At 32.0% G+C, this 15,789-nt stretch overlaps 1 protein-coding gene across 1 annotated transcript in view; it reads right to left on the reverse strand.

Moving 5' to 3' along the window:
* The window catches only part of HELRODRAFT_68175 (hypothetical protein), a gene marked incomplete at both ends in the record, with an annotated part of 28,196 nt that overhangs the window by 11,390 nt on the left and 1,017 nt on the right, over positions 1 to 15,789 (reverse strand). Inside the window, 6 exons of the mRNA XM_009026949.1 lie at positions 12,158 to 12,227; positions 12,636 to 12,732; positions 13,185 to 13,259; positions 14,717 to 14,812; positions 15,030 to 15,147; positions 15,294 to 15,361. Coding sequence (XP_009025197.1) covers positions 12,158 to 12,227; positions 12,636 to 12,732; positions 13,185 to 13,259; positions 14,717 to 14,812; positions 15,030 to 15,147; positions 15,294 to 15,361 — 524 coding nt within the window. The remainder of the gene's footprint in view (positions 1 to 12,157; positions 12,228 to 12,635; positions 12,733 to 13,184; positions 13,260 to 14,716; positions 14,813 to 15,029; positions 15,148 to 15,293; positions 15,362 to 15,789) is intronic.

Genomic DNA, 15,789 nt, shown 5'->3' on the forward strand with positions numbered 1-15,789 from the left:
GGTTCAGGTCATATCTCAAAAATCGTACACAACAGGTCGCTTTTAAAAACACAGTGTCAGATGTATCGTTGGTCTCATCGGGGGTGCCGCAGGGATCTGTACTGGGACCCATCCTGTTTCTGCTTTATACATCAGATATAATAAAAATAATCAGTTCCCACGGATTTGTTTGTCATGCCTTTGCGGATGACATCCAGGTGCTGATCACCGGTTCTCCGAGATCATTTGTAGATGAAATAAACAGATTTAATAAATGTATGTCGGACGTTGGCCGTTGGATGTCCGATAATTCATTGAAGTTAAACCAATGTAAGACTCAGTTCCTCCCAGTTGGGACATGGCAGCAGTTATCGAAGATGAATGTCACTTCAATCAAAGTAGGAGATACAAACATATCCTTTAGTACAACAGCTGTCAATTTGGGGATTCTGCTGGATAATGAGCTATCTATGAAAGACCACATCAGGATGATTTCAGCCTCAGCCATTGCTCATCTTAGAAATTTATATCGAGTCAGACATTTGCTGGATAGATCAACTCTGGAGGATCTGGTCCATGCGTTCATAACATCACGACTGGACTACTGCAACAGTTTGTTTTACGGTTTGCCTAATAGATCAATTGACATTCTTCAGTCAGTTCAGAACAGGGCTGCAAAACTTGTAACTGGCAAATTGAAATTAGACCATGTAACTCCAATATTGAATGAGCTTAACTGGTTAAAAATTAAGAAAAGAATAATTTTTAAAATTGCAGTGATTGTGTTTAAATCCTTGAATGGAATGTCACCGGCTTACATCTCAGATAAATTTTCCATGAAGGCATCTACAACTTGTTTTCATCTAAGATCAGATAATATGAATCTTTTGGCGGTCCCAGCTAGGCATCTACGAATAGGTGCGAGAGATATTGCGGTCGCAGGTCCGACAGTCTGGAATGACCTACCAGTTTCATTAAGAAGATCTGGAATTAACTTTGTGACATTTAAAAGGGAATTAAAAGCATACTTATTTTCTGTGGAAAAACAATGAATTTGAATATTTTGATTTATATCAATCATGCACAGTTATTTTGTTATTTTATTTTTGATGGCGCTTTTGAAATTATTAATTTGCGCTATACAAATGTTTCTAAATATATATATATATATATATATATATATATATATATATATATATATATATATATATATATATATATATATACTTTTTTCTTATAATATTTGCTTCCTATTTTCATAATTTATTCAAAAAAAATAAATTTCCTGAAGTCATGTATGTCCTATCATTCTAACGACGACATTCCAACAATATTATGCCATCTTTCTGTAATAAATTAAGCTGTCCGTTAGTAAGAAAAAAAACAACAGCAACAAACTGCAAATAAGGATAAAGAAGTAAAATTGCTGCCAGACAGTGCAGAGCATTATGTGATGACAGGAAAACGTCAGAGTCCGTAATGAAGTCATTGTTCAGACGTTTAAAATTAAGAAGGCTCACTTCTTCGTCAGCTCATTAGCTGAAAATATAAAAAACAGAAACAGAAAATGAGAATTATTTTACTGGGATGTTGGTGGGGCCTAACAGTTGTCCAAACATTTTAAATCGCGTAACATTCATTATTGGCATAGTTATAATTACGACTGGAAAAAGGTGTCGATAATTAAATTAAATTTTAAATAAAGTAAAATATTTATTATAGTCTATTTGAATGAAATAATAATGGCCACCTAAAAATCAAAGCAGCAGCATTGAAGTGATCATAACATCACCACCAAACAACAATCATTATCGTCGTCATTCTCATAACCTACATGTGCTGTGCAGTTAAAGTAGAAGAACCATGAACAAGGCATAAGAGTGGCAGTGAAGAAAAGAGCGAACACAAAAATAATAAGAACAAGAAGAATAAGACATTTGTTATTTGATCTATCTACAGATCAAGCAAGAGATAATTCTGCATTTGCGAGCGAGTTTAACGAACAATAACACGAACATACTAAATAAAAGATAAAATTAGAAGTTGGATAATGGAAAACTTGAATGCTAAGCTTCTATTATCGCATGCTTCAAGAAGAGAAGTTACTGAGATGTTTTATTTCAACAAAACCATTCAAACATTTTCATGTTTTCAAACTTAAAAATAGTGTAACAATGATTATTAAGTTACATATAAATAAATAAAATAAATGCTTACACGTTTCTACCGTCTTGAAAATAGAAGCAAATACGCATCCGATTATCAGTAACAATACGAACACAAACACTGAACCACATCAGCACTGACGACAATACTAAACTACAACAACAGCAGCAGCAGCAGCAGCACCTAGGTTCACCAACAAACAACAAAAACAACAATTAATTCAACGATGAGCTTCACAGTTAACAAAAAACCTTGAGGAGTATAAAAACCTGTCAAAATTGAAAGTGGGTACATAACCATCGATGCATTGGTGTCAACAGCAACAATCATATCATGTGTGCCAACCATAACGAAATAACAAAGATTGAAAAAAAAAACATAAAATCACATCATAACCGCCAATATCATCACTCTCAACAACAGCAACAATAACATCACCATCAACATCAAACCCACCATTCACGTCATCATCTCGTGACACTCTTAAATAAGTAAATCTCTTGGTTAGCAGATGAATGCAACACAATTGAACAAACGATCAAAGAAACAAAGAAACGAAAACAAATAGATTTTATAAATTTGAAAAAACGAATTATATTTCATTATTTTGGAAAGTCAAGGTTTTCTATCGAAAAAAAGTTGAGAGGACGATGATAGGCAACTTCACGGTAAATATCGGTGCTTATTCGCTGTGAAGAGGACAAATAATGAGGAGTACACCGAACTATATAATATTTTTGCATTGAATTAAAATACTGAAACACTCAGGCGATGTGGTGGGACACTGCAACACACACTGCACTCATTGCAAGCACTCGCCGTCATGAGAATGACTCCTCCATTAAACGGTTCAACAATTCAAATTCATGCCGACACGCTGAACGCAAGCGAGCAGAAATTTTTTAAATAAACATTCAGACGATATTATAACGACGAACGCGTATAAAAACATTGGGAAAAGTATTTACATTGAATTAAAAAACAAAGACGAAAAAATTTGCATGCTGTGTTTGTATCGGTGCAAATGCTTAACACGCGTGTTCGTCTCAAGAGGAGGTTTGTTGGCAAGAGAGAGAACATAATGGGAAATAATTATATTTATGAACACGAATGAACACATGTGCACGAGTAAGAAAATATACTATTTAGCCTATTTATGAAGAGAACTGATCTACAACAAACCTGTGTGAGAAGTGTACCTTATAAAAATATCAATAACAGCAACGAGGAGGTTAAGGCACACGCACGCATAATGCATTTCAGTGTGCACGCCAACAGATGTTGAATTTAAAATTGAGAGAGTTATTAATTCACCACAACATCTCATCGCCATCGTCGTTACTACCTTACTGTCATCTTCAAATACGATACAACATCAGCATTACAAAAGTTGCAGTCCTCACAACCATAATTGATGTTGTGATGGCCATTAAAGTTGTGACCGTTGTGATGGAACGTTACGATGGATGTCGGAAAAACGAGTGATACATTTTTTGAGGCAATGAAACTCATTGAAAGTTGGAGAAGCAAATGAAAACATTGCATCACTGACGCTAAAAAAAATCATCGTGACGATCAATCACATTACAGTAAAAAAATTAAAAAACGTTTCATATATTCTTTCGTTTTTTTATATGTAAAAATATTTATTAATTATCGCTACTGACTATTGATCATTGCTATCAACATTATAGTTATTATTGTTATTATTATTTTCACTATTTTAAATTATTGTTATTATTGTAACTAACATATTACCTAACAAAAGGAGATAAGTAATGAGAAAAATAGTTAATAATTAAAATAGTTAATTAAAATAGTTAATAATTGTTACTGGCTAGGAATAAATAAATTTTTATTATATTGATATTTCAAGCAAGTAAATTAAAGTTCAATTGCATATTTCAACATTAGCATTGTAACCCAAGATAGTCAACATTTTCAAAATGTTTAATGGCAAGCGTAAACCCCAAAGACGAGCAGATGTTTTCTTCACACAAGCACGCAAATGTATGCACGCACACACATCACACATGCATGCACACACACACATCACACATGCATGCACACACACACATCACACACACACACAACGCAAACATCACACATGTTACATGCACATACGCATAACACGTGAATGTGAGTTGCACATACACTACACACACGCATGCACACACTCAAACACACTCAAACACATACAAGCACACACACATATAAACATACACACGCGCACAAGCAACAGACATGAATATAAACAACATTGACATTGAAGCATAGCATATGCTCGAAACTGTACAAAGCACACACGCACGCAAACACACAAACACACATACACCTAATTGTAAATGCATTCGAGGGATGGATGCCTTGATCGATCGAGCGTTGATGCAAATACTGAATGAAAATGTATCATGCAGATTTGGATAAAATAGTGTTTTTTTATGTTTTAACAATCAAGAAATAACAAATTATAATACACGCATTGCCTTTATTATAACCACGCTCGTGAGAATATAACTGACCAAGTGAAGATGACTGAAATGACCAATGACTGTGAATGTGAACCTTAAAAAAGCAATACTTATAATCAGAGGTTCATTTTAGAAATGTATTTAAAACGATTTTTAGAAACAATCCATCAACAAAAGTTACAAAAAATCATAGTGAAGAGGAAGTATTTTTACTTTTCCTTTACAAAATCAGACCCTGGAAGACGTAATTTGTCATTTTGCATGTCTGTTACGACATGCAAAATGACAAATTAATGAAATTAAAAGTGAATAGAATAAAGTCAGGTAATGAGAATGAGTTATATATATAAAACAAAATTATAAGTTATTGAGTTAATTTTTTAGAATAAGCAAACAGAAACACAGCACGTGAACGAGCAAACGAGAAGCCCCTGTTAGGAAATAAATAGAGTTAGGTCATTATTGAAAGACAATTATGAAAGAACTCATGATTGGATGATCAATTTGTATTGTTGATTTGAGAACATTCTCCGAATTTGAAGTTAACAATTGATTTTTAAAAATCTAATTATAATAGATATTTTGATATTTAAAGTTGAAAGGAAAATATCGTGTACAAAACAAACTATAACCATTCAGTTAATAAAATTTCATCTCTAATTATGAAAAACAACTAAACGAGCAAGCCAGAAACGATATTAGACCGTAGTCACTTGTGTACTCATATAAATGCAAAACTGGTGGGTTTGGGCATCAAAACTCTAAATACATCGGGATGACAACAGCCAAATTATCAAGAAGGCTTACATGCATGTTTAGTCAGAAGCAATAAAGAATCACCTGAAAGAGAAACACAATACGAAAATCACTAGAGAAATATTTGACAATAACGTAGAAATAATTCACTACAACAACAATCCACACAATCTAAGGATTGCAGAATCTTAGCTCATCGACGTCAAGCAATAAATATTCTACAACACGATATTGGAGTCGTACCGACTAACAAAGTCAGAATTCGAACAAATTCACTTTATGAAGACACTAACAAAGTCAATAACAAAGTCACTAAAAACCTATATAAACAGACACACAAAACAAAATCTATATTCAACATTGATGATAACAAATGATTGTTGAAAAAAAGTTTTTTTTAATTTTTGTTGAAATGTACATAAATATTTAAACCAAAATGCAAAAAATGAATAAAAATTTTGTTTATGAACTGAACAAACTTGATAATGAGCTGAAATTCGTAGTATGAATAATTGAAAAACAACGCATGCAATGCTGTGATATTAATAAACAACTGTATATATATATATATATATATATATATATATATATAGTAAAGTATATACATATATATAAATATATATATATATTATCTATGATCAGAAACATGCCTATATCTGAAAAGATACATACACACGTAAATATATATATTCACACGTACGCATATGTATATATATATATATATATATATATATATATGCGCAATTATAATCTGACAGTTATGTTATGTGACGTGATGAGCCAGCGCATGAACTTAGCTTAGTAAAAAGATGTTGCCTCAAACGATCGTAAACATACGGAGATCGAATGTATCGAGTAAGAGGTCCCCATAAAATTACGATTGCGATTTGTTTCAAACATCGTTAATGCAACTATACAGTGATATTTAAATTTTACTGAAACGATGCGTATGTTAGCAAAATGATCCATAAAATTTTCGAATAATTGTCATTAAAGAGTAATATATTAGAAATGGATACTCCTACTCCAACTGCATACGTAAGTTGTTTTTTAATTTGACAAATAAATTAATTTGTTTGATAAAAACATTGTCCATGTGTCTAAAAAATAAATATTTTAAACATAGGAAGGGTTTGGGATAGATGGTACCGATGATAAAGTTGATTATGAAAAAGTGCTTGTTTTCATACAAGAAAATAGACTTCATCAAGTTGGAGCAACAGCTAACGTGGCTCGAAAAAGGTTAGAAGCGGAAGGAAAATTGAAAAATTTGGATGCAGACAAGTCGAACAATGAAAAATTGCAGCCCCAAAAATCAGAAAACGCCAACGAGTCAGCAGATCCCCAGGAAGATAAGTCAAAAACTAAAAAAATTGGAAACTTATTCAAACTTTATACGAGAACAATAGCTTTAACGAAAAAGAAAGATCCACCGAAAAAAGATGACGAAAAAAACACAGAAAACAAAACAAAAAATGAAATGAAGAATAAAACCGATGAAACATTAAAAGAGAAAGATGACAACGCAACTCCTATTAAATCAATTCCTAACACTCCAATATCATTTCAAAATAATGATCCAAATAAAAGCGAACACACAACTGAAAAAGATCTGCAAGACACTGTTTCGAATACGACCCCTTCAAAAACGCCCACAACGGAACTCCAGTTTAAGGCAGATGATAAAACATCGGAAGATGTAAAAAAGGCACAAAAATTGAAAACCTTTGGAACTATAATGAGATTTTTTAATAAGCCACCACCGAAAAAAATAGCAAACACTGAAATTCCTACTGATGAAACAGATTCTAAAATTGAAAATTCCGAAGGTATAAATACCGTTCAGTCAATAAATATAAATTCCAAAAATGAACTAGAAAAAAAAGACTCAAGTGAAACAAACACAAAAAATGACGATAAATCTGACGATTCAAAAAAAGAGGCTGCTACAAAAAAAGATAACGTTGAAACTGTTGAAACGACCGGTGCTAAACAAACCGATCGTAAAGATGCCAACGAAAACTCAAAAAATTTAAAAAATGACAAAAAATCAGATGATATAGAAAAAGGTTACGCTATAAAAAAGGATAAAATTGAAACTGTTGAAACGACGGGTGGTAAACAAACCAATCGTAAGGATGTCATTCAATCAGAAAATGAAAATTCAAGAAACATAAAAAATGATAATAAATCGGATAATAAACAAAGAGATGCCCCTGTAAAAAAGAGTAACGTTGGAAATGTTGAGACATCAGAAGCTAAGCAAACGGATCATATAAATGATACCTTCGATAAACTACCAAAAAGCAATCGAGAAACTGAATCACCTCAATTAGGTGACAAGGTGAATAATAACAAGCAGAGCATTACCAACGGTTCTAAAACTGTAAATGATTTAAAATATTCAGAACAAGATTCAAATACGGTAACGGATCTAACTAAAAGAAATGATTTTAAAAATTCATCAACTACAGAGAAAAACGATTTGATTACTGAAGCGAATGAAATAAACAAGGATACTATAACAGATATGAGTTTAGAGAACGATGGTGGAATGAAAAAGAACAGCAGTAATTTAATTAAAACTTCATCACTTGTTAAAGAAAAAGAAGCAGATATCCCAGCAGAACAAGCGAGACCAGAGCAATTAAAAAGTAATATACTGTCCGAAACAAGCAATTCAACAAACTCAGATGAAAGTGAAAAACACAAAACAGTGAATTTATTTCAGATGTCTAAAAATGCAAATACAACTGAAATATCTAGAAACTCAGATAAAATTGAAGTAACCGTAAATCCCGATAAAACCGAAATACCTAAATACTCTGATAAAATTGAAACACAAGATGAAACAAGAAATGAAAAAACCAAAGACAAGCAAAACGCTCAAAGAGTAAACAATAATTCAGAAGCAAACATAAAAAACGTAGAGGCGAAAGAAGAAAAAAAATCGGAAGCGTCAGTAAAATTAGAAGAAAAAAACAAAAAGTTGGAAACCAATGAAAAATCAGACAATAAAGCGTTAAAAAATTCAACGAAACCTGAAAAACAAAATGAGGCAGAAATAATCACAAACACAGAAAACAAAAATTCAAATGTCGAGGAGAAAACAAAAATTGACATTGATCAAAAAAAAAACAAGAACCATCATTCACTTGAAACAAGAGTTGATGTCAATAACTCTGAATCAGACAAAAATTCAAATAAGCTAGATGATTCGAGGTGTGAATTTGATTTAAGAGCCAATGAATCTACAACAATAAAAACAAAAGAAAATATTCATTTGGACACAACATCTCCAGATCAATCAATTACCGCAGATAACTCTGGAAATGAAAATAAATTTGAACTACAGAAAAAACCTAAACCTAATTTAACAGCAAACGAGTTTACAACAATAAAATTAAATGAACAAAATCGGATTCATACAGAAAAAAAAGAATCATTAGATTCAACCAACATCTCTAATAATTCAATAACAAAAAAAAATTCCACAATAGAAGAAAAATTTGAACCTACAAATTTGAATGATAATAAATCTGAAACAAATGGAGAAAATGCGAGAAAATTTATAGAAAGCAAAGCAGGAGCAAATGAGTCAGAGAAAAAACAGAAAGACAACGAAAAAGAAATAAATTCACTTTCTCTAACTAAAAGATCTGAACTTGATAAAAATCAATTGAAAATTAGAGCAAAACTATCAGATTCTGACAGAAAAGTAAGCATTTCAAAATTAGTTGAACCGAAAACAATGCAAAATGATAGTACAAATAAAATCAAGAACAAAGAGTCACCTAAAGTCTTAAACAATGACAGTCAACTGTTAATGTCAGAAAATAAAAAACGTCTTTCAGTTTCTAGAACAGTGAAACCAACCTCAGAAATAAATGTACCGAAACCTCATGATAACCGTAAAACAAGTTTAACAAGTTCAACTATTGAATCAAGAAAATCTGTGGAAATAAAAGACAGCAAAAATAAAACAACTAAAAACTGGAGTGAAAAATTAGAACCAGAAACAGAAAATCCAGTATTCAAAGATGATAAAATTTTAGCGAGCATAAACGTCGAGGAATTAAACAAAATTGAATCGGAAACTTTCTCGGACAAAAATGTGGTGACAGAAGAAATTATAACCCCAAGCAAAAAGCCAATAAAAGAAATCGTAGCAATAAAAGAAATAGACAATGTTCTCATCATAAAAACAGAAGTCAAAACAGAAAATGACTTAATGAGCCTTTACAATGTTTCATATATAAGAAAAAACGATATAGCCAACAGTAACCAAAAAACTTTTGTGAACGAAGCTAAATCGAAATCGGACACTACGACAAAATCAGTAAAAAAAGAAACTCCCTTTGTAGAAATGGACGATGATGATAACGACAGCGATAAGATAGGGGTAGGTGATGTGACAAATAAACAAGAAAACGAAATTAAAAACAACTTAATCGATCATGAAAAACTAATTCAAAAAACCAAAAGTTTACAAAAAAAATTGACCAGCAACGAAAAAAATAGTGTAACATCTAATAAATTTGCCGAAAAAAAACAGTCCGAAAACGATAAAAAGTCATTTGAAAAATCCGCTTTAAAAGCAAAACAAAAAACTAACTTAGAAAAAGATAGTCCAATAAGTGAAGAAAACTGGCAAGAAACAAACAGTGAAATATCTATGAGTGAGTGGTATGAAACAAGAAGCGACTTTTCAGGCTTTCATAATGATATTGATGAATATAATCAAATGAAAAACAAAGATTATGCAAATGTAAAAACTACTCGCCAAAAGATTAATAACTCGGGACTATCTAAAATACCAATTCCAACAAAAATTGCTCAAATAAAAACTACTACATGCGTAGCGGTACAGACTGACTCACAACAGAGTTTGAATATCATGACTCGACCCTCTAGTCATGAAAGTCTTTCTCAAATTTCACCAAATTACAAAAGAACTGATCCACAGTCGTCAAGAAGAGAACCTGTTTCGACTAAGTCAACAGCTAAAAGTCGTCCCCCAATAAAAATAATTGTTAGTAAACCTGTTGACATAGACACTATAGGATTTTCAAATATTTCAAATTTGAAAATAAATAAATCTGACGCGAAATTTAAAAAAAAAATTAGCCAAACAATAGACGGACCTTCACGACAAAGTCGAAGCAAGTTGCCACGAAAGATAGGAGATCGCAGCGACAGAAGAATGCACGGATCTGATCAATTACTCGATCGACAACTCACTTCCGACGGCAAAAGAAAAACAAATTTATCAGCTGATGTACTAGATTCAGACTCGCGATACCAAATAACCCCTGCACTAAAAAGAAAAGCTAATTTATCTGCCGATATTTTCGAATCCAAATTTCGTCGCACGTTGTCACCCAACTTTGAAAGAAAAGAACATTCAGCAGACCCTATAGACAAAAAAAGAATAAATTACATAAATTCTATCACGACATCCTTTTCTAAGCCGCATACAAACAGCCAGACAGGCAAGAGCACTATGAAATTACCTACAAGAATAAAAAGACCCGTTTCAAATTCACCTTCAAGAAGAATGACATCTGAATCTTCAAAGGCTTCGGTTAAAAGATCAAATGATGAATTTAAAAATAAAGATCACACAGTATTTAAAGATCCTTGCCGATACAATGTTTGCAAATCAAGACGCTGTACGTGCCTGAATCATTCAGCTGAGGATTTGATGAATTTCAGCAATGCATCTTCTATTTTGAAAATGACTTTTGTACCTCCGAGCAAAAAACCGAGTTGGCGGATATAATTAATTACGCAAAATTTGTTAACGAAAATAATTTATAATTAATAAAATAAATAAATATTGTAATATACGCTTTATATCATTTCGGTGCTATTGACAATGGCGGTCAAACAGTTAATATTAATGAACTGTTAGTGCTTAATTGATGGCTCAGCTGGACAAATATTCCTATTTTTATTAAAATTCCGCTAATGCCTTAAGATTTTTTTATCAATCTGAACTTGAATTTTTTGAAATGCTGTTGCACAAATTTTTTTTTTATTACAAATAGACATCAGCGTTATCACGTTGTACATTTGACGTCTGAATGTTTCATCAACATATATAATACATAACTGTTAACTTCTTCAATGAACTGTGCAGTGATGAGTTCAACAGGAAACTTTATTCAGTTCAGGCTTATATAACTGATTGACAATATGCTGTGCTTTTATTAAATGGGAAAATTTTTAGGAATGATTTAAAAAAAATTTCATAAAATGAAATCTATAACAAATATTATTAACTTAATTATCAAACTTAAAATAATAATGATCAAGACTTATTACTGCAACCATTAATTATTACAAGTTCATAATACTGTTTTTACGTTCGTGATATGATATTAAATTACAATTGATTTTAATATATATTAATGTTTTCATATTACCTTAATTTTATATTTTTTTAAATTGGTTATCAGGTAGCTTTTGGATAATTATGATTTTTTGATAACTTTCATGACGTTTTTTAAAATAAATAATTTTTGAAATATGAAACAGATGATTCCACAAATAATTCTGTATAATTAAAAACAAGCAAATAGCAACATTTTGGAAAAACTATTGATTCGCTTTATAACATGCTCATGCTTTGATAGTAGTACCGGATTGCAAAAGAAAAAAGATTGTTTTCAAAAACGAGTGAAGGAACTAACTAATTCACATAAATAATCAACTAATTCATAAATAATGATCTAAATTTTACCTGAAGTAATTAGAAAGTGAACATCAAGTAAAAAACTAACTTGAAAATTCTTTTTAGTTGGTCATCAACGTCGTTTCCAGGAAACAGTGGCCGTCCAGCATTTGCTAATTCTAACAAAATTTGTGTTTGGAAAATAAGAAAATTGGTAAAACATGCAACCAAAACGAAAATGTGAAAATTTAAGAATTATTTTGAATAAAAATCATATTCAATAATTATTCTGATTAAAAACTATATTTAAGAATTACTTTAAATAAAATCATATTGAGCATTTTGACACAGTAGCTCAGAACTAGATATAAAAAAAGTTATTACAATAATGTAGTATTAGTGCTGGCTATAGAACTGGTGAATCATATATTGAAAAAGAAAATAAAATAAAATTTCTTAACGGTTTTATTTCTTATAAGAACAAAAAATAAAAGCTGTATGGCAATCTGTGCTCGTCAAAAAGACGTTACAACAGATCCCCTAGCAGCAACACTGAATGAAGATATATAAATACACGTTATGAGGACCTGCAAAAATGCAGCCAGCAGACCACATGTCGATTGAGGTTGAATACAACTTTGCACCAAAGAGGACATCTGGCGGTCTGTACCAGAGTGTAACAACCTGTGTGTGGCCGGTTTATTTCAGCTAGGTGTTAAATCTTTTTTTCATAAATATACTTGCTCCATTTACAAAATTTAATCATTTTCCAAATTCAAAATCTCAGTTGGAAATAACGAATAAAATTAAAATTAGTATAAAAATGTTATATAGTATAAATCTAAAAATCAAATATTTGGTTGACTATGGCCAGTTAAAATATAGCAACATGAAGTAAGCATGACATGACAAATTATACCATAAAATAAGATTTCCTTCATAATAAAAAGACGATAGGAAATAAAGTTTTCAGTTGATAGCCAAATTTAAATACATTTATCCACTCAAAAATCGATAAATATGATAAATTAATCACGGCACACTAAAAATTTTAAAACAATATGTAGATTATTGAGGCAAAATAAATATAGCAAATTAATTGAAAATCTAAAAATATTTGAAAACTTTAAGAACACCTCAGCAGAGTAGCATCTAACTGGTATGCCAAAAGCCCTGGCCAATCCAAAATCTGCAAGTTTCAGCTCTCCATTCTTTAAAAAATTTAATTTCATTATATTAGATTTCCTACATAAAATCTAGAGTATACATGCGAATAAATTCTATTTAATTAATAATATAAATGCCTCAACTTATTCAAATGACTCTCATAAACAACACACGTTTAGACGACATTTTCCCCGAGATCGGGGGTTGCCGTTTGGCTACCTATGATGAAACCGAAATACCCCTCGACGCCATCCACATCTGTCACTCGCCTCAGTATCACGCAACCCCGCTTTCACCCTGTCCTTCTCCACCTGCTCTCTCCATCCCAATCGCGGACGACCCCTTCCTACCACTCCTTCAACCTCAAACTCCAACGTTCGCCTAATCCCGACCCTTTCATCCCTTCTCAACAAATGTCCATACCACCGCAATCTCGATCTCCTTATCAATGTCACAATGTCCTCATTCATTCCCATCATTTACATCAGCTCTGTACTACTCCTCCTATCCTTCACTTTAACTCAACACATCATCCTCACCATAGCTCTTTCAGCCCTCTGCAGTACACTTTCCTCCTCTCTCCTCAACACCCAAGTTTCACCACCATATACTATCGCTGCTCTCACACATGCTTTATATACCCTCCCTTTCATCTTCACTGACCATTTCTTTCCACACAATACCCCACCCAGTTCCCTAAATTTCATCCATCCTACACGAACTCTAGCCGTAACCGCGCTCAAACATCCTCCATCCGCGTTCAGCTTATCCCCTAAGTAAACAAAGCTTTCCACTCTTTCAATACCACCACTCAACCCCGTCCTTGCGTCCGTCCTATTAATCACACCATGAACACATTTCTTACATTTGAACGTGCCTTCCACCTTTTTCAGTGCCCCCTCACACCACTACATCTCTTATGCACCCATTTCTGACATCCTATACACAATACCGAGTTAGCCTTCACTCTCCTGTCACATACCCCACAGGGGTCTATTTTACTTATCACTCGCTCCCCACCTTCCCCACTCACCATTACCTTTGTCTTACCAATATTAACTTTTAACCCTTTCTTTTCAATAACACTTTTCCATCTGTCAAATTTTAACTGCAATTCTTCCATGCTATCAGCCATCAAGACTAAATCATCTGCATACAAAATCTCAAATAACAACCCCTCCATTATGTTTCCACACATAACATCCATCACAATTGCAGACAGAAACGGTGATAACACTGATCCTTGATGCACTCCTACCTTAACACTAAAAGCGTCCGACATCCCCCTTCCAACCCTCACCTTTGTCTTTGCCCCTTGTCTTTGCATCACAGCTTTAACAAGTCTCTCATTCACTCCTTTCTTCCTTAACGCCCATTCAAATAACTCTCATATAAAAAATTAATTAAAAAATAATATTTATAGTAAGTTTTGAAGCAAATTTACAGTAAAATAATATTATAATGTTAACATTCCATGAATTATAATAAAAATCCAAATAACTTTATTGATTAAAAGATTCTGAGGTTTCAGATCTCTGTGTAGAACATTTCTCCCATGACAAAAAGCCAGCCCCTTCAATAGTTGGTACATGAAGGACTGCCAAGTGGTAAAGAAAATAAAATTAAACACTCCAAACCAATCAAACTCATTTTAATATCAATCAACCAAGTGTAAATAAATTGTCCAAAAATAAATAAATGAAACAGAATAAATAATATTTTATAATTTATAATTTTTTTTATATTATATTATAATATTTTAATAAATTGTTATCTGCATGAAAAAAATGCGATATTTCTAGTGGAGATGAAACCTTGACAGTGTCCGGATCAATCTCCCCGTTGCAGCTGTCGAAGTATTTTTTAAGGTCTTGATCAGAATATTCGAATACCAAAGTTAACTTTTTCTCACTGTGCAACACATCACACAACCTGATCGTGAATCCATTTTATTACAACTATTACCTTTTAGATTATTATTATTATTATTATCAACATCATCATTATTATCATTAACATTATTATCATTATTTAAAATTATTATCGATATATTTTGCAGTTTAATTTGGAAATCTGACCTAACAATATTCTTGTGGTTCAATTCTTTGAGCAAACAAATTTCCCTCAAGGCAGAACTGGGTACACCCTGATGTGATTTAAAAGTAAATTAAACTAAGTGAGAAAAAAAATTACACTTAAACAAAATTCATGAAAAATCAATTGAAAAAATCAAGCAGTCTATAGCTTAATTCATGCTTTTTTAAATGAACATAAGCAATTATTGGTGAAAAATGTACAGAAACAACTTTCAAAACATTATTTTATTAATAAAAAGATAATGAGCTTAATCATTATCAAATTGTGTTTGAGACTTTGTTTTTTTATTTGGCACTTAAAAATTCTAAACAATATAATGTCGTTGAATGATGATATTTTTATTGAGAAAATACAGTAGAACATTGGTTGTGAATGAAGATGGGATTGGATTCAATTCTCCATTGAACGGACATAATTCTTCTACGAACATTATCAAACTGATCAAATCATCAAGTCAAGTTTAGATCCAATAAGTGA

This window comes from Helobdella robusta (genome assembly GCF_000326865.2).
Source record: "Helobdella robusta unplaced genomic scaffold HELROscaffold_5, whole genome shotgun sequence".
In the NCBI taxonomy this organism is placed as follows: Eukaryota; Metazoa; Annelida; class Clitellata; order Rhynchobdellida; family Glossiphoniidae; genus Helobdella; species Helobdella robusta.